The sequence below is a fragment of the Trichosurus vulpecula genome, chromosome 1, assembly GCF_011100635.1.
Source record: "Trichosurus vulpecula isolate mTriVul1 chromosome 1, mTriVul1.pri, whole genome shotgun sequence".
Lineage (NCBI taxonomy): Eukaryota > Metazoa > Chordata > Mammalia > Diprotodontia > Phalangeridae > Trichosurus > Trichosurus vulpecula.
This window is the reverse complement of record NC_050573.1, coordinates 447,603,728-447,624,223: the sequence shown is the minus strand read 5'-3', so window position 1 is coordinate 447,624,223 and position 20,496 is coordinate 447,603,728. Positions and strand designations below refer to the sequence as shown.

Below are 20,496 nucleotides of genomic sequence, written 5' to 3'. Positions count from 1 at the left end.
GTGTCGTCTTCCCCCTCTTTTTCACACCTGTATCTCTAGGGCTCTCCACGGTGCATGGCACATAATGGGTGCTTAAGAAATGTTTACTGACTAAATGCTTGACTCTGGGCAAGTCACTTAACCTGCTTCTCTCAGTTCCCTCATCTGTAAAAAGGGGATTAAGAGCACGTATCTCCCACAGCTGTTGTGAGGATCAAATGAGATAATACACACAACGCATTCTGCAAACCTTACAATGCTACGAACGTTAGCCATTAGTGGTGGCAGTTATTACTCTTTTTAATTATATCCTCAACTGGACTATAATCTTCTTGAGGGAAGGGATTCTTTTATCTCTCTATGTATATCCTCCATAGAGCCAACCAGTGAAATAAAGGGGAACTCTTCACAGGCTTATGGCCAAGCTAGTCATCCCAGCCTCGTCATTCACAGCTAGAATGTCCCGAGGTTAGTGGAGGCCAGTACAGGTGAAATTTGTAGTTAGCATGGAAGAAAGGATTCTGTTTGAAGAAACACAAGGCACTGCTATATTATATACACATTTAGTGGCAGCACAAGGCAACGTTCTATTTTCCTGATTAAATGTAGTTTAGCAACAAAGGTATTGTACCAGTTGCATTCCACTGCTCATGGCAACATCAGGACACACTGACACCTTCAAAAAATGAAAAGCATTCCCCAGAAAAAGGGAAATTGATCCAGAAAAGGATAAATTACACAAACTTCTGGGAAAGCTGCAAGATGAAAGAAAAGGAGCCAAGAATTACAGGCTAAGCAGAGAAGAAAACTACAAAGTGACAAATAATTAGGAAAGCTATTTGTCAGAATGGACAATATGCATACTTTATATATGTCTGCAGAAACAGTAAGAAATGAGAAACGGCAAATTTAAGTACACTACACAATACCACTTCGTTATATTAACCTGGGATGGATTGTACGTAATTACTAGGATAAGTAGCATGCTTTCAACCAGTAACTGAAATATTTCGCTAGTATCAAAATTATTATTCTCTGCAATGAAAAAAAAGTTCCTTTTTCTAAAGCAACCCTCCCTTCATAAGTGTTAGAGTCAGATCACACTGCAGTATTTAAAATCAATTTAGCAAAGCTATAATACATAACTGCCAAATATAACCAGGGGAAAAACCACTGTAGCAACCTTTCCATTTCCATGGAAACATCATTTAAAATGAAGATGGGAAATCTAGGAAAATGCTAAACTTGTAAAAGCCCATATGAAACAAAGTATACTACATGGTCTACAAAACTGTTACATGTTTCTTGTTAAGGATACAGGTAGATTCCTCTCAAAGGAAACCAATGATGTGGAATTATACAAATGGCTATGTTTCAACATATTACATATGGAAAGGAAACTAAACATACACACACACACACATACACACACACACAATCTTATCATAGTAATAATTACATTTATATAGTGCTGTAGGGCTGGCAAGGTGCTTTACAAGTATCTTTTCATTTGATCTTTACAACAACCCTGAGGTAGGTGCTATTATTATCCCCATTTTTATAGAAGAGGAAACTGAGGCAAACAAAAGTTAAGTGACTTTTCCAGGGTCACACAACTTGTCAGTATATGAGACAGGATTTAAACTCAGGTCTTTCTGACTCTTAACCACTGCACCACCTAGCTGACTCTTAAGAGTGGTACTATTTTTTTTAAATACTAGAATAATTATGAATATTAATAAATTGTCCATTCACACTGCAGAACCAAAAAGTATAAGGAATCCATGGAAACATGAAAATGGTACTAATATGGCAGATTTTAAATTGGAAAATCTGAATTCAAATCCCAGTCCTGTAGTTCACTTAGCTGTATGACACTGCACAAATTACTTTGCCTCTCTAGGTTATAGTAATGACATCTCCAAAATGAGGAAGTTATGCTAGATGAAATCTAACATCCTTTTCTAGCTATAAATCTATGAGCCTTTGGTCTAAAATTCAGAAAATCTTTACTACTCTCTGAAGCTGATGATACAAAGCCTACCATTGAGAAGGTAAGAAAAGCAATTCCTGACCCTATATCTTATTTTTCAATGAAGCATTTGTATTTTGTGACATTCTAATTATTACACAGGAATCTCATTTTCAAGATATTTTCAGGTTCTATTTTGTGAGTCTGCCTTACTGGAAAAACTAGCTTATAATAAGGTCTTTCTAGTATGTCAGCAACTAAAATCACTCACACAGTATTTAAGACAAGCCTTCCTTATACTCAATGCTGGCCCATAATAAATAGTAATATTGTAAGGATTAGGTATGTTATGATGTTATCAGAAAAAAACCTTTTTTCCTTTAGTATTTTATTTTTTAAAAGTTGTCCTACATTTTTTTTGTGTTGACTTTATATTTTCAGATAGGTGAAGTTTGATGAGATCTTAGAATAGGATGATGGTTATATTTGTTGAGAGAAGGAGATAGATGCAAAAGATGTTTTGGAGGTGGAAAGGTAAGGATTTGGCAATTATTTGGATGTGTGGAGTGAGGAGTCCAGTATAATGCCACAGCTATGAACTTTGGTAAATGGAAGGAAAGTAGCACGCTTAAGCAAAATTGGGAAATTTTGGAATGAGGTGATGGCTTCTGCTTTGGACACATTGATTTTAAGATGCCTGTAGGAGGACATCCAGTATGAAAAGTCCAAAAGGCAGCTGGAGATGTGTGACAGAAGCTAAGAAGAGATATTAGGGCTGGATACAGAAACCCGGGAGTCATCTGCATAGAGATGATAATTAAGTCAGTTTTGAATTGTGATATTTTAATGTCCTCTGAAAGTGAAAACCACATAGCAAATGAAGAATAAGTCCCAGGTGATAAATTATTATGTAAATACGAACCTGAATTATAAATCAAATATGCAACAGAGAACTGGGAGAATCTTTTTGAGACAATATGTCAGAGAGATGTTCTTAAACAAAGTGAAATTTAAAGTTACCATGGTTCAAGCTGCTAATGCAATAAAACAATTCTATTTTCCCCATAATCTTCATATTCCATGAAATTTAAGCTGGGTTACAACCGAGCCTTTAAACCATACACAAGTCTTAAAATTATAAAAAAAAAGATTAACCTTGCATTCATGTTTTTCTCATTTTCCTATGCTAGTTTACATATACTTTATCAATGGCAATTAAATTTATACATTATAATAAAAAGCAAAATTAAATTAGAGTTATCAGTGTCATAGCTGGTATTAATATAGGACTTTGTGGAAGCAAAGCACTGTCACACATCCTTATAAATATTAATCAGTATTTTTCTTTTTACAGACTTTCCCTCATTTACACATGAGGAAACTGAGGCACAGAGAGGTGAAATGACTTTGAAGGTTTCTGTCCCAGCTTTATCATTTTCTAGTTGTGTTAACTAGACACAATTAGTTGCCTACTATGTGACACAACCAGAAAATGGTGGAGCTGAGACAAAAACTGGTTCTTCTAACTCCAAGTCAGAAGTGTTATTTCTACTAACACATGCTAGCAGGTAATGAACTATGAAATAAACTACCTGAGACAAGTCTTTTTACCTCTTTGGACCTTAGTTCTCTCATGTGTAAAATGAAAATGCTGCAAAATATGAGCATTAACGCACTCTGCAACTCTACAATTCATGATGGAATAATTTTTACAAGAACCAAAACATTTAAGAAAAATATATCAGTTTAAATACTTAAATGAAAAGAAAATTTAATATGATTCATTTTCAAGAATATATTAAAATGGAACCAATAATTTTACCTTGTGAAAATACCATCTACAATCCCAATTGTAGCTTCTTCTGCAGGAACATAGGAACCGATTTGTGCCATGATAGTAATCAATGCAACTTGTTTTATGTAGGAGCTCTTTCCACCCATGTTCGGTCCAGTAATTATCATTACTCTTTCAGAGTCCCCCTAGAAAATTTAATAGCAATGTAACATATCATTCCAGAAGCATTCTTATTTAACAGGTACAATTTACTCCATAAATTGAATTGATTATCTAAAGAGTTCTTCTCTCTACTTTAAAACACATCAGCAATCATGTCATGAGGGAAACAGACAATGGTGACCTGGAGCTGTCACAGGCTGCAGCGGGCTCCCACTCTACTCCCTTGAAGAATCATGTGAAACTTTAGAATAGCCACAGTGTAGATCCTTTGCCTGATGCCATGTTGGGGAAGCTATCCCTCTCCTATCCAAGAAGAGCGGTCCTGCACTGACTATAAGAACGATGACAAAGTAGCTTTGGGGGCTGATTTTAAAGAACCTGGTTCTTCATACAGAGAAGACTGAAGAATTGGGCTTTTGAAGAATAAATGCCTAGCGAGGCCCCTATACCTCCTAATAGCCAGGCTACTCTCTCCCATTATGTTCTAAGTCTGTATGTTTCTTTTGGGATCAGAATCTTAGATTTTGGTCCTGGGAAGAGAGTTCTGTCATCTGGCATCTCTGGGAAAAAGGAATTCCTTTGCAGATCTTTGGTTATCTATGTGTGAATGTAGCGGGATCTAGAGGCGTATCCTGAACTGATAATTTAGAAGGATTTGGTAACTTTCAACGAGAGCTTTATTTTATTTCACTTTTTATTTTTTAAATTAAAAGTATTTGTCTTCTAACCCCTTATCTTTCCTTCACCCCGAAAGAAAAACAAAGTCCTTGTAACAAAAGTATATAGTAAAGCAAATTCTCACATTGGTCAAGTTCAAAAATATGTCTCATTCTGCACTGAGTCTATTACCTCTCTCTTTCAGAACGGCAAAAGCGTGCATCGTCATCATTCCCCTCAAAGATCATGGTTGGTGACTGCCCTGGTCAGAGCTCTTTAATCTTCTAGAAACTGTCTTTACCATGTTGCTGTTACACATCGTGTTAATTGTTCTCCCGGTTCTGGTTCACCTCTTTCGGTGAATCATTCCGGCTTTCTCTCAAACTCTCCCTTTCGATATCTTACCGGACGACGGTGTTTAATGAGAGTCAAGTCAGGTCAATAAAACATTTATTATACGCTAACTATGTGCTAAACTCTCTGCTGAGTGCTAGGGATATGAAGTAAGGCAAAAACAAGGCCCGGCTGAATCAGGAGGACGTATAAAAACACACACAGATATATATATATACACTGGTGATGATCTTGGAGGAAGGCCCTAGCGTTAAAAGGGCTCAGGAAAGGTTGAGATTTTGGCTGAGACTTGAAGGATTTCAAGGAATTTAGGAGGCAAAGATCAGGAGGGAGAGAATATTAAGCAAAAGAAGGTACACCGCTATGGGAAGAGGTAAATCCAAAGGAAAAATTTCAGGACTAGGCGATTAATTTCTTTCCTTCCATTTTTTTTTTAACCTTCCGTAGCATGAAAGTCAGAGACAAATCTGTCAGTGATTCCCACCACGAGCTCAGTTTATTGTACACAAAAATATGGCATGTTTCTTAAATTCCATTTTCCTCTCCACCTTTGCTCCTGGCCTAAAGATCCATGTCTGAGATGATGTTTGGAAGACCCCTGGTTTCCTTGCAGGGAAAGACCCTCACAAGAGGTACCTTTGTTTTGAAGATGAATTACCAAAAGGCTATATGAACATTATGCAGAGGCTGGGGGAGGGGGAATGAGAGGGGGAGCAGGGAGCGGGGAGAAGTGATTTAGCCACACACATAGTTCCTTAATGGGGGTAAAGACTTTAGGGGATAGGGACTTTATCTGTAATTTCATTAGTCTATGGAACTCTGAGGAAGCGCCCTCTACCAATGCAATACTTTCTCTGCCATTTACAGTCTTAGTGCACCACCTAGAGCAAGGAGAGGTTAAATAATCTGCCCAGGGTCACACACCCAGGATGTGTCACAAGCAGAATTTGAACCCAGGTCCTCCTGGCTTTGAGTATACCTCTCTATTGACTGCCATGCTGCCTCTTGTGAGATCTTCATGTTAAGGCAAAATGCTGGGGAAAAATATGAAATAACTTAGGTTGGGTAACTGTCACCATATCCTTATCACACGTTCACTAATCTGTCTCTGCTTTGCCTTTACGCTGATTAATAAGAATAGTCACTAAAATTACACAGCCATTTGCCTACTTTAATCTCAGTTCATTAATTATAGTCCAGCCAACATTACAAGAGTTTATAAATAAAATCTCCCAGATCTTGGATAGGGATAAACTTAGCTGGCTACGGATGGCTGAGAGAGAAGCAAGGTGATAGATTTTAAATACCCATCCTAGATTATTCTTGACTTATCCAGACTCTTCTCCATAGCTGTTACAGTACACTAGTGGATGTGCCAAGGGAAAAAGGATTTGGATATGCTAGCAAGACACTATGGGCTTGAGCATGTTATGAGCAAGTTATACTAAAAGAGTAAAACACTGTCCACTTTACGGGGACATCAAAAGAATTGAGAAACTTAGATCAAACTCAATCCCCATCCTACTCTCCTATTTCCACCTTTGTCTTAGTAGGAAGAATAAGAAGACTGCTAGGGGGAGGAGAAAACTTCTTGAGAGCAGGTACTATGTTTCACTTATCATTATATCTTCCACAGTGTTTCCTCTGTAATGGGTACTCAAAAAAGTATTGCTGGATGAGTATTGAATAAAATTCTTGTCAATTTTATTTCTTCACACTCGTGGTAAAAGGGTTAGTGGAGGAGTATGCTTAAACCAATGGCTAAAATTTGGGATGACTTTTCTTTAAAATTAAAGATTTGTATACTACCTGTTTCCCAACTTTATGAATAATCAAAAGTGGATTTATACAAATACTTCTGATTGAAATAAAAATGCCTGCCAAATGTTACTAGCATTCTGGCTTTCTAGCATACCACCTAATAGAAAATGAAATAACATAAGGGAGAATACCATACATGGAAAAGTGACAACTCAGGATGTAGCTCATTGAGCTGTAGAGATCTAATATTCAGACAAGACGACTGGAATGAGCATAAGCAAGGTTAAGCAAAAATTTAAGGAACAATACAAAAAGCAAAATCATTGCTTTAGGAAACCTGGGCCAGACAAAATGGACACTCAGACTGACCTACCTCAGCTTTGCCTATATCCCTCCCGTTTCATAAATCAATGAGTGCTAAAAATATACACACCACATCAAATTTCCAAATGCTCCACAATTATGCTTCCCATTATCCCTTCTTTCCATCAGTAAAAAAGGACTACAAGTGAGGAGAGAAGAGGAAAGCAGGGAATGAGTCTGAGCTAAACTTCTTAATGCCTAGAACACCTGTCATCTATGGGTTTTAAAATACTTAAATCCTTCTCATGATTCTACAAGGTCAGACAGTTCACTCCTTGTGTATGACTTGATGGTGGCCTAGTAGATAGAGAACTGGGTCTGGAGTCAGGAAGACTCATCATCCTGAGTTGAAATCTGGCCTCGAACACTTACTAGCTGGGTGACCCTGGGCAAGTCACTTAACCCTGTTTGCCTCAGTTCCTGTAATATGAGCTGGAGAAGGAAATGGCAAATCACTCCAGTATCTTTGCCAAGGAAACCCCAAATGGGGTCACAAAGTGTGGCACACAACTGATCATCTTACTGGTAAGTCAAGTTAAAAAGCATTTATTAAGCACCTGCTACGTGTCAGTCACTGGGCTAAGCTCTAGGGATACAAAGAAAGGCAAAAGACAAATTCCTGCTCCTAAGGAACTCATGGGGGAGACAACATGCAAACAACTATGTACAAATGAGATATACATAGGATAAATTGAAGATAATCAAGAGAAGGGAGGCTCTAGCATTAAGGAAGATCAAGAAGGACTTCTTGTAAAAGTATGATTTTAGTTGGGATTTGAAGGAAACCAGAAGATGGAGATGAAGAAAGAGAGAGAGAGAGAGAGAGAGAGAGAGAGAGAGAGAGAGAGAGAGAGAGAGGGAGAGAGTGAGAGAGATTATTCCTTGCACGAGGACAGCCGAAGAAAGTACACGGAGCTTGGATACGGAGGAATAGCAAGGAGGGCAGTGCCACTGGATAGCAGAGTATGTCAGGGTGAGTGAGGTGGAAGATAGCTAGAAAAAAAGGAGGGGCTAGGTTAGAAAAGGGCTTTAAATGCCAGAGGATTTTATATTTGGTCTAGCAGGTAACAATAATAATAATGATAGCTAGCATAATATCATACCTACTATGTGGCAAGTATTACACTAAGTCCTTTATAAATATATTTCATTTGATCCTCACAACAACCCTGGAAGCAAGGCACTACTATTATCCCCATTCTAGAGTTGAGAAAACCAAGTCAAACAGAAATTAAGGGACTTGCTGTAAATCACACAATCGGGTAGTGTCTGAGGTGGGATATGAATTCAAGTCTTCCTCATTCCAGGCCCAGCACTCCATTCACTGGGCCACCGCACTGCCTCTGGAGTTTACTGATCAAGGAGGGCTGGAGGAGGTGGGCAGGGGTAATACAGTATCCATGCTTTAGGAAGAGCAATTTTACCACTGAAAGAAGGATGGAATGGGGTGAGGAAAGACTTGAGGCAGGTAGAACCATCAGCAGGCTATTGTAATTATCCAGGGACAAGGTGCTGAGGGCCTGCACCAGGGTGGTTGTTGGTATTAGAGGATAGAAGGGATGTATTCAACAGATGTTAAGAAGGTAAAATCAACAGGCCTTGGAAAAAGACTGGATGTGGAGAGTTCAAGAGTGTGAAGAGTCGAGGAAGACACCTAGGCTGTGAATTTGGGTGACTGGAAGAAGAGAGGAGGCCTTGGTAAATACAAATTCCTCACTCATAGTTCATGTCACCAGAAAACATTTCAGTGGTCGGTTCCTTCAGTGTGGAAAGGATCATTGTAATGAGTTAATTCTTTTCATATTAGTTTCCCACAAAATAACATTAGAAAGAAAAAACAAAAAAGGTTAAGTAAACTGACTTTCAGTTTAAAAAAAGAAGGGACCTCAAATGCCAAGCTCAGCAACATCTGGGAAAAGTCAAAAAGTAAAGAGAGCTCAAGGAAAACTGAGGAATAACAGCAAATGAAATCCAAAAATAAAAATAACTTTTTTTCAGGCAGAATGTTAATAGTAAACATAAAATTAATTTACGGCACTAGTGTACAGTATGCATGAATAGAAATGCTGTTTTCTGAATTTTAATTTTATCTCACAGGCAAAGGAAGAAAAAAGGGTAAGAGAACTGCACACAGATAATATCCTACCCCACAAGTCTGTGTGTGTGCGTGTATGTCTCTCTCTCTCTCTCTCATTCAGTAAACTTTTATTTTCATCTTCAACTTCAGAAACTGTTGGTTTCTAAAGCTGTCCTGGGGTAGAGGTCTAACCATTTTGCTCCTCTGGTCAAAAACATTCAGCAGCTCTTTATTGCCTCAGACTTTGATTTAATGACATCCACAGTGGGACTCCTTTTACCACTCCAGCTTTATGTCCCATCAATTCTTTACACACACCATATGCTCTAGCCAAAATGGACTCGAAGCTGTTCTCGGTTCCTGGCATTCCATCTCTTGCCTCCATGAGTCTGCATAAACTGTCCCCATGCTTGCAATGCCTTCCAGTTTCATGTTAGCTTCCTAAGATTCTTTATCGTCTTTCACGGCTTGCCTCAGGTGTCACTCATTCCATGAAGATTCCCCTGATTCCCTCAGTTGGTAATGCTTCCTCTCTCCACAAGTTATCTGTAAACATCTTCTGAGATGCAACATGGCATAAAGGATGGAGTGCTAGATACAAAGTCAGGAAGACCTGGGTTCCCAGGTCCCACCTCTTACATACTGGCTATATGACTCTGGGTCAGTCATTTAATCTCCATGGGCAACTCTCTACAACTATAAGGCTCAGAAATCACCCTACTCACTTAAGAGAAATTTCCTTACCTGAGAGTTCCCTATACAAATGAAATCAAAGGTCTAGTCCCTACCTCTATATATATTACTTCATCCCCTCCCCAAATCTCAGTATAATGAAGGCAGAGAAGGTGTTTTATTTTTGTCTTTACACATGGGAGATGCTTAATAAATGTTTGCTGACCTAAGTTTAATTGCAATCAGCCTTAAAACACATTCTTTGGAGATGAAGTTTGAATAGCTTTTCCCTATTTTCTTTTCCCCTGCCATGTAAATGGACCCTGGGGTTTTATCCTGTCATCTAATCACTGACAGAGCCTTCTGAGGACATTCCAAGATACGCATAGTCTGGAGGTCATCTTAGAAAAACCTGAATGACACTTCAAGGGAGAGAGTATGGTGGTTTTGAATGAATGGATGTTCCACATAAACTTTTTGCAGAGATGGGTGATAGATATGGGAGTTAACCTTTTTGTCTATGAGTTGTCTTGAGTTTATAATATTATGCCCCATGTACAAACCCATTTTTTTCCTACAAATACTTGTAGCAAGTTTTTTTTTTTGTTTCGTTTTTATCCCTTTTTCTGACTGCAAAGAAAAAAGGCAAATGTTTTCTCATGGTTCCTGCTTTAACAGCTTGTCTTAGGACACATTAAAAGGGCCCAACACATTCTTTGGGTATTCCATTTTTTAATATACTAGTCCACAAGGATCATGAAAATGTAAGTTATTTTAAAGGATTCTAAGTAACTTGGCATGACATAAGTTAATTCTCTGCAACAAGTTACACACACACACACACACTTTTAAAAACTTAACTGGTAAATAAGACCTGCCCATTAGTCTACAGAATCACAGAATCTCAAAGTTGAAATAAACCTCAGAGGCCATCCATCCCAAGCCATACCTGAATCAGAATCCCTTCTATCTTTAGATACAAGAGGCTGCTCTGGAACCTGTCTCTCTGAGATCCTTAGGACAAAGTATTGTACCTCCTGAAGCATCCAATTTCACTTTTTGTTAGCTCTCGTTGTTAGGAAGTTTTTCCCTACATCAACTATAATTTTGTCTATTTGCAAATGCTACTCATTACTCTTAATCCCTTTAGGACCAAACAAAATGAACCTAATCCTTCTCCTACATACCAACCCTTCAAATACTTGAAGACAGCTACCTTGTCTGCGCTAAGTCTCTATAAGGAATACCGTAGCTTCCCCAACCAGCTACAGCAAGAAAGGCTAGGGCTGCTCAAAAGACCATTTGTTACTCTGAGTAAGACCAGTAGTAATGGCCCAAAGTCCCTTTTCCCACTGATGTGGAGTCTGAATACCAACTAGCTGCCAACTCCCAAAAGTCTTCCTGCACTAGCATAAAGCATCAGCACCAGTCCCTAAGTCCATGCTCTTCACTCCTTTTCCCCAATGCTTGGTCCTTCTAGACCCAGATAAGAACTCTATAAATCCCACCAGACTTTAGTGGTTTGGGGGGGAGAAGGTGCCTCATTCCTCCTGTAGACCTGTTTTTTATCATTCTCCCTGTCTGCCCTGCATTTTGTGAGTATCTCCCGTCAATAAAGCTGGCTTGCTTTACTGAATTGTTGTTAATGCCATGTTTTCTTGGACTGGACTTTTGTATTCTCTAAACCTTTCTGAGTCTATTTTAAGGCAGTTTCCCTTTTGACCATGCTAAACACTGCCAATCCCTTTTACAGACCCTCACAGCAAAAAATCAAAGGTCCTTCACCATCTTGGTTGCCCTTATCTAGACACTCTCAGTGTCCCTTTAAAATGTGGCATCTAGAGCAGAACAAAATGTTCCAGATGGGGTATAAGCAGGGAAGATCACGACAAGACTATCATCCCTCTCAAGTTGTAGACACTATATCTCCCTTAATGCAGCATAAGAATGAATAGCTTTCTTGGCTGCCATCTCATACTGCTTTATGGGTATGGGCTGTTAAATGGGATGGCCCCTAAGGTCCATTCCAACTCTTAAAATTCTATGATTGCTGATCATTTGAAAGATAGGTGGCATATATGATTATTCTACCTAGTGGTACATGAGAGCTTGATTTTTTTTGAAAGTAAAAAAAGGGCTAATTTCTAATCTTTTATAATATACTTAAACATAGAAACTGAAGAAGTAAAAAAATAAAAGATTCAAAAGGTCAACTAAGGAAGATGGAAGATTGTCCTAACACCTTTTTTGAAAGGTACCTACCTGTCACGCTCATCCTTTAACATGCTAAAATAATAGGAATATACATACCACCTCAACTACCTTTGCCTAATGTTAAATAAAAAACTACAACATTGAGAGTCCTTGATCAGAGAAATAGGGACCACTAAATATCGAAGTTGTCTTACATGCTTTTCTGTCAATCCTTCTAAAATACGAAATTTGAGAGGAGGCATTAGAATAATAAAAAAAAACCCTTCAAATAAAACAAGCCTCAGCTCTGTAGGGAAGATAGGTGGGTCAGTGGTGATCTTTTAACCCAATGTATCAGAAAACAAACATTACAGTGTAAGTAATTGTGTCTTCTCTCCAGGTGATGGGGCCCATTGTTGGAAGCGGACAGACAACAGTGCTGTCTATTCATGTATATAATACAACTGCAAAATACGGCCAGGTCGCTAACAATAAAAATACTGAAATACGCAGAAAACACTTTTAAAAACACATGAAGAATAAGATCTCACAATCTGGAAAAAAACAAGTAGAAAAATAAATATCCTCAAACAGCTTTAAAGGAACAGAGACAGATAATGAGCCCTTCCAAAGTGAGAGGTCCTATATTAATTTCACAAAGTTAAATACAGAAAATAATTAGGGAAGAATTACAGAAACATCCTAGTTCATTTAAATATAAATCTGGATGAGAATCCACATAAGCAAAGAAAAAATTACAAGGAACAAAAGAGGCTGAGGTGTTCTAGTCTCAGCTCTGCCACTAACTAGTCATGTGACCTTGAGCAAGGCAATTAACCTATGAGTCTTATTTTCTTCATCTACAAATCAAGGAGATTGGACGAGGTGAATTCTGGCTTTATGGGTCCACAGATGGAATGGCTCATGGATTTAAGCACAGGGTACAACTGTATTTCAGGACTGAATTTTACTTGGAGTAAATACACACCAAGGGGGAAAGCTTTGGAATTCATCTCTATGAGAACTCTGGGAACAGTAAGGACTTGCAGTCAGCTGAAACCCCTGCTGATGGAAGGAGACTCCTCAGGTTTACTGTGGGTTGGACTAGTCCAGAGAGGAATATGTGTTCAGAAAGTCAGTCAACAAGCATTTATTAAGGGGTTACTGTTAGCCAGACTCTGCACTAAGCCCCGGCATGAGGTGATGAGGACTTGGACCAGAGTGGAAGCTGTAATTAGAGAAAAAGGAACATATACAGGAGATCCTGTAATGGCAGAAATGACAAGACTTGGCAACTGATTGAGTATGTCGCATTTGAGATATGCAGGGGACACTCAATTCAGCTAGGACTTGGCTCTGGGCATGGAGAGAACTGATTATGTTCCAAATCTAGAAGCTGAAGGATGACCAAAATGCTGCCTTTCCAAATAAGCCCTAATACCTTCTCTGTGGTTGCCACCAAGAGTTGCCTGAGGTACTAAGAATTTAAATGACTTACCCAGGAAGACAAAGAGAGAATATGCCAGAAGTAGGATTTAAATCTTCAGGGGTAGGAAACCTGTGGCCTTGAAAAGGATTTGTTATGTGAAGTTTGGATTCAGTCAAAGGGCCACACTTAAGGACCTAGAGGGCCACATGTGGCCTCAAGGCCACAGGTTCCCCACTCCTGGTCTAGACATTACTGGATCTAAGGCCAGCTCTCTAGCAAGCATTAAGATGCAGAAAAATTTCCAGTCTCCATTGGTAGATGTAGCCTTCTCAATGAAACTTCCCAGTATTTATGAAATCACAGAACTGGACCAAAACTTGCCTTCAAAAACTTCCCTCCTAATAGAAGCAAATCCTTACATTTTCAGTTGCTTCAGATACTAAATTCAAAAAAGAAACAGGTAGAAAAACTCTTCAATTTCAGTCTCTATAAAAATGTCTGTGTGAAGAACATAAGATCATAGATCTAGAACAGAGACCATCTAGTCCAACCCCTTAGTATATAGAAGAGGAAACCAAGACCCAGGTGACTTGGTCATGTGTTTATGCATCAGAAGTGGGATTGGGCTCTCAGTGCTTGGGGGTAGGGTGAGACAGGGAGGCTCCTTCACCAAAGCCTAAAGTGAATCAAAGTAGAGGCGATCAGAGGCGGCGAAGGTAAAGGCTTTTGAGGACTCTTCCTGATCTGGGTTGATTCTCTCCTGCCCCCACCCTGGGTGCTGCTTCTCCCTCTCCCCAGGGCCATGTTGCTTCCACTGCTGCCACTGCCCCCACTCCCACTCAAAACCTGTCCACTATGGAGAAGACCAAGATGATCCAGAAGGCCAAGCTGGCTGAGCAGGCCAAGCGCTATGATGACATGGCCACGTGCATGAATAGTTATTGAGCAGGGGGCTGAGCTCTCCAACAAGAAGCTGCAACCTGCTCTCAGTGGGCTTCAAGAATGTAGTGGGGGGAGAGGGGGTGCGGTGAAGGTCAGCCTGGAGGGTCATTTCCAGCACTGAGCAGAAAACTGATACAACTGACAAGATGCAGCTGGTGAAGGACTACTGGGAGAAAGTGGAGTGTGAACTAAGATTCATTTGCAACACCATCCTGGAATTGTTGGATAAGTTTTTAATAGCCAATTTGACTAATCCAGAGAGCACGGTCTTCTATCTGAAAATGAAGGCAGACTACTTCTGGTACGTTTCTGAAGTAGCATGTGGCAATGACCCCCAAAACAAACAACAGATAACTCCCCAGGAGCTTATCAAGAAGCATTTGACGTCAGCAAGAAAGAGATGCAACCTACACATCCAATTCACCTGGGGCTAGCTCTTAACTTTTCTGTATTTTACTATGAGATCCTTAATAACTCAGAGCTTGCCTGCACATTGGCTGAAATGGCTTTTGATAAGGCTATTGCAGAACTTGATACACTGACTCCTACAAAGACAGTATCCTTATCGCACAGTTGCTTAGAGACAACCTAACATTATGGATGTCAGTGCAGGGGAAGAATGTGATTCTGCAGAAGGTGCAGAAAATTAAAATTCATACAAGGTGTCATCTTCCTTTCTCTCAAGAAACCTTTTTACACGTCTCCATTCCTTATAGCTCCACTTGGATTTCCTATAGCAAAGAGAACCCATCCATGTGTATGGAAATCAATCGTTTATAGTCTTTTCACATAGCAGCTTTGGGAAAACTCCATTCCTTGATTTGTGTTTGTCCTGACCTTCCTGGTCTGTGGTTACTGCTATAGAAAAGTATTAATGGCTTCATTTCATATAAACATAAGTAACTTCCAAACACTTATGTAGAGGACTAAAGTGTATCTGATATTTAAAAATCTGAACCAGTTCTGCAAGTGACTGTGTTTTGTATTACAGTGAAGATAAGAAAATGTAGTTAAATACAACTCAGGTGTTTTACACAGCTTCCCTCCACCGCCCCATATTACCACCTTATTTTTCAGGGTTTTCCTTTCCCCAAACAACTTTTACATGCTCTTATATATTCCTTTGAAGGAGGAATCTAGAAGTACTGGAACAAATGAATAGAAGTTTGGCATTTTAGAATTAGGGATCACAAACTGAAGTATGCCTACTGTAAAATAAATCCTGTGGCAGCACAAAGTTTTCTTACTCTTCAGTTACTGCTGTTTCATTTGACAATTTCCCTGTCTCAATAAAAGTTCACTCACACTCCTGCCTTTATAGTTCTGGTGTCCACTTTACTACATAACACAAGCAGCATGGTGCTTTTTGGCAAATTAAAGTGCATGTTCATTTCTTAATACACTAGAACAGGGGAAACCATTGGAAATACATGAGCTCAAGCCTAACATTTTTAGTACTTCTCCATGCAGATTTGTGTACATGTGAGAGGGTGTCACGTCTGTCCGGCGATCGTTACTTAGAAAGTTTGGACCACTGTTGTGTGTTACTAAATCATTGATTATTGTTCCAAAAAAGACTTGTGAAAATGTTATACCCTATGTAACAGCAAAGTAACATAAAATAAAATTACATTTTATAAACCGAAAAAAAAAAAAAAGAAGAAGTGGGATTGGAACTAAGGTTCTTTGGCTCCAGATACAGTGTTATCTCTTCCATCCCAGGCTGCTTCCCATGTACAGATGGCTTCAGCCAATCTTCAGAGAACATTTCAAAATTTATGTGCTTAGCCTAAGAGTATTCTACCTCTTATAAGTTAGAAGATAATATTTCACACTCTTTCTAGAATTAACTGGGGACTTTGAAGTACAGAGGGAGATAGTATACAAGTCTCCTCTACAGTTCCTATGAAAACATATAAACAATGCAAAAAATAAAGTTAATTCAATATCCAATCTCCATATATTCTTATGCCAAGGATCAGAAGCTCTTCATGGCTGGAAGATAAATTTAATAAACCAAACTAAAGAAAGCCTTAAAAATGAAATCATTTCTTTAAAGCCAACACTGATATCTTCAACAGGTTTTGGTAATGGCATGATCTAACTCCTTACTACTGGATAACACCAAAATTAAATGATATAGCGAAGAATAAGAGACTACAAATGGACAACCTTAGTTACTAAAGATATTAAAAACCATAGGAAGGTCTCCAAAGTGCTGGTGGGTTTTCTACGAAAAAACACAGGTATGAACCCACAAGAAGGGGGATTACAATGGGCATCTATGAAGTAACTACAGTAATACAGTCATAGATCTATGAAAGTACCAAAAAAGTGAAGTTTCAGCTTAAAAGTTAAGTTTGTGATCAACAGAAGCCAAAAAAGAAGCTGAAGGATGTCCAAAATTGTCTCCACCAGACATTACTATGGTATTACTTATTATGGTATTACTTAAACTTGGAATTCAATATATTCTGTAAACATTAAGATTTCAAAACCATCGATTAATAAATATATTTCTGACTATAATCCATATACTACTGACTCCCAAGAAAACAACACTGCCCTATATATTGGAAGAAAAATGGCAGCCTTCAGGGAACTCAAAAGAGTTATAATAGTCTAGGAGATCTATCCAAAATTTGTATATTAAACATTTAGTTCTAGGAAACCTGAATAACATAAATAACAAAGTTCTAGTAATATTATCAGAATATATTTATCTAAAATCAGTATATTTAATGAAAACATTTGGTCAAATTCAATAAAAACTTATTAAATGCAGAACACTAGGAACTGGAAGAAAGCAAAGTTGAGATAGACATGGTTTCCGGCTCTCATGTGGTTTTTGTGGTAGCAGAAAATGGTTGACTTTCTGTCATTTCAGTCACTGAGGTTCTCAGTCTAGGAATCTTCAGCTCTTCATTCCCTCTTACCCCATATGTTCAATCAATTGCCAAGTCTCATGGACTGTTCTTCCACAACATGTTACTTTCTCTCCACTTACAGAGCCACCACCTTTGCTCAGGCCTTCATCACTTCTCAGATTAACTCTTTTGACAGCCTCCTAATTGTTCACTTTGCTTTGGGTCTCTCCACTCCCCAATCCATTCTCTACACAACTGCCAGGTCTTTCTATGTCATTCTTTTGCTCAAGAAGTTCAAGTACCACCCTAAAGCCTTAAGAATCTAATGCAAATTGCTCTGTTTAACATTTAAGGCCATTCACAATCTGGTTCCAGCCTATACTTTTCCTGGCTTATTACAGGCTAGTAACCTTCAAGTCCTCTATGCTCCAGCAAAACTGTCCTGTTCCCTGTATGTGAGTCTCCACTCCCTTCTCTGTGTACAGGTTCTCCTCCCATGACTGGAGGCACTCCCTCCTCATCTCTAAGAATCTCTAGCTTCCTTCAAGACTGAGATCAAATCTCCCCTCCTACACGAAGCTATCCTGACACTCCCCCACCAACCCCGCTGCTAGTCCTTTCAGTCCCTGAAAACATCTTTTACTGACATATTTTTTGCACTTACTTGTCTATATGCATGTTGCTTCCCCCCAACAGAATGTAAGCTCCTCGAGGGTAGGGACTGCTACATTTTTGTCTTTGTATCTCCAGTACCTAGGATGATACCTGACACAACCATGTGAATAATCATCTCACCTGAATCCTACAGAAACAAAGTAGGCACAGCAAGTATTGTCACAGCTTGATTTGAGGAAAACGTCTATGCCTGTTTGGATGATCAAATAACATTGGCTTCTAAAAGCATTTTCTAGGGTCAGGATGGAGTGTGGAGATAGACCAAAGGTTCATTGGCTAAAGTAAACTCCAAAAAATGAATAAATACAGTAAACTCCAGAAAACCACTGAAAATAAGCAAATATTAATACTTTGAGGACGTTATATGGTGACTTGATCAGGAAACTAAATTACTGGAAATTGTTATAAATGGATGGTTTCCTAGGTCAACCATTAGTTGAAGCTAAACCTTTAAAAAGTTTCAATAAATGTTTTGGTGGTAGGGGGGAGGAAGAGAACCTGATGATAAAATTATAGAAGTGAACACACAAATCAGAATTTCACAATGTAAACTAAGAAAAAGAGAAAAGGCTACACTAAAATGGTTCTAAATTTGCTGACAAGAAATGGCCATAAGTTGACTGTAAAAAATTATTTTAATTTGACAAGTACACATATTGACATGGACGTATATTTTAAAACCCATCATGGGAGAACTATTTTTATAACAGCTGCAAACTGTTGAAAAGCACTGAGGTTTCAAAGCCTTTTGTGCACTGATAATGTCAGTCAGTGACAATGTTCAACAGAATGAATAGCAACAGCCTCCTCCAGACATGCTGTCGGCCTGAAAACAGAAGGGCATGACTGAGTTGGGGGAGCTGCACAGGTTGTAGAGCAGAAGTTGGGGAGAGATGGTTCAAGTACCCCCGGAACGAGGAGTGAGGACTGTCACTCGGGTCATTCCCCAAAGACTAGCTATGTGGGCAGTAGATCCTTAGTAAATATTTGTTGAATGTGTGGATCTGATTTCTTCTTGAAATATTTGTTGATAGAATGAGTGAATGGTTCTTGTTTCTATTAGAGGGGAAAAAAGACAGCTACTTTCTTCTTGCTAATTTCCTTATAAGATACTTCAGAAAAAAAATCTGTATTCTGTAAGTAGTTTTTTCTTATAATTTAAATTTTAACTGTTTTTTGCCAAATACTTATTGAGCCACTAAGCATTATGTAACACATAGATGAAAGAGATGGAGAGGAAAAAGAAGAGCTTTGACTGGGGGATGGGGAGAGAGAGAGATGACCATATACAGAAGTCTAAGACTTGTTCAAGGAACTGATAATTTAGCTGAGATAAAGTATAAGCATAGATAAGCATAGGAATCACAGCTTTAAGGGATTTGTAGTATAAGAGGCATAATCAAGGTGTTACAAGAAGTCATCAGGGAAGGGTCCACCAAAGAGATGTCACTTGAGCCAGGCCTTGAAAGATGTAATTAAACCCTGGGAATAGGTAGGGATTCTAAGTTGGTGGGAGAGGATGGAATGAGCAGGATGGTAGAATGATTTGGAAAAGCATTGGATTTCATTTTGGAGAAGATATGTATAGTTCCCCACTTCATTCTACAGTTTGTGCTGCCATGAACATAGCAATGATGTGACAAAATACCTTCTTTTCCAAGTCAGTGGAAGCAGCCTGTCTAATCATAGTCAGAATGTAAGGACAACAATCATATCAATTTTATATTTGTATTCCCAGCATCTTGAACAATGCCTAGCACATAGTAAGTGCTCGACAAATGCTAGCTTGATTACTTGCAGAAGATTTTCTTCTTTTGCTGGGTTTTACTGCCTTACTAGTAACTGAGTGCCTAAGAAAGAAGTGACAGGAAAAAGGGACCACAGCTGCACTGCTGCAGAAAAGCCATGATGCCTGGACTGATAACATCCCCTGGAGCTTGGATCAGAGACATGTGGTTGGCATAAGGATATTACAACAATGACGAGAAGTGACATAAAAGATATAATCCAGGAGATTTGTAATTGGAAAATTTCTACACCCCCTAAACACACAGAAATAAGAGAAGTGACAGATGGGCATCTGGAGTGCCACACTGCCATGCCTATGCTAAGTGTGCTAGAGGAAGCTTCTAGCACATTGTGGGGAGAAGGGATGGATGGTTTGCGATCTGCACAGCTCATATTCATAAGCTTAGGAACTGAGTGAAGTAATGAAGTATTCCCACAGCCTAGCACATGGTAGGTATTCTATACATGTTTGATAGATTTTACTTTGGTGCATTCAAAACCTTTAATACATCATAAATAGGCAGAGACGGTCAGAAATTTACATTTTATTTTGATAGAAGGGAAAGTTGGACCAGACCTGTGATTTCATTGTTTTTAGCAGATTCCCTCCACTGAGATGGACCACTTGTCTCTAATTTATACAGACTGAGACAGCTGGACGGCGGCACAGTAAGGGAATAAGTGACATACCTGTGTTCACATAGCTGCTACATATGCCTGAGGCAGGATCTGAATCCTGCTGTTCCTGGCTCCAAGACTTGTTCTCTACTTACTACGCTATAGCAGCCATCCAAGTAGTTTATGTAAATG

The 20,496-nt window shown here is 38.9% G+C and overlaps 1 protein-coding gene and 1 pseudogene across 1 annotated transcript in view; one reads left to right on the top strand and one right to left on the bottom strand.

Moving 5' to 3' along the window:
- MSH3 (mutS homolog 3) overlaps positions 1-20,496 on the bottom strand; it is a 202,550-nt gene that overhangs the window by 22,692 nt on the left and 159,362 nt on the right. Inside the window, exon 20 of the mRNA XM_036764612.1 lies at positions 3,774-3,931. Coding sequence (XP_036620507.1) covers positions 3,774-3,931 — 158 coding nt within the window. The remainder of the gene's footprint in view (positions 1-3,773; positions 3,932-20,496) is intronic.
- Positions 14,263-15,006, top strand: LOC118854273 (annotated as a pseudogene).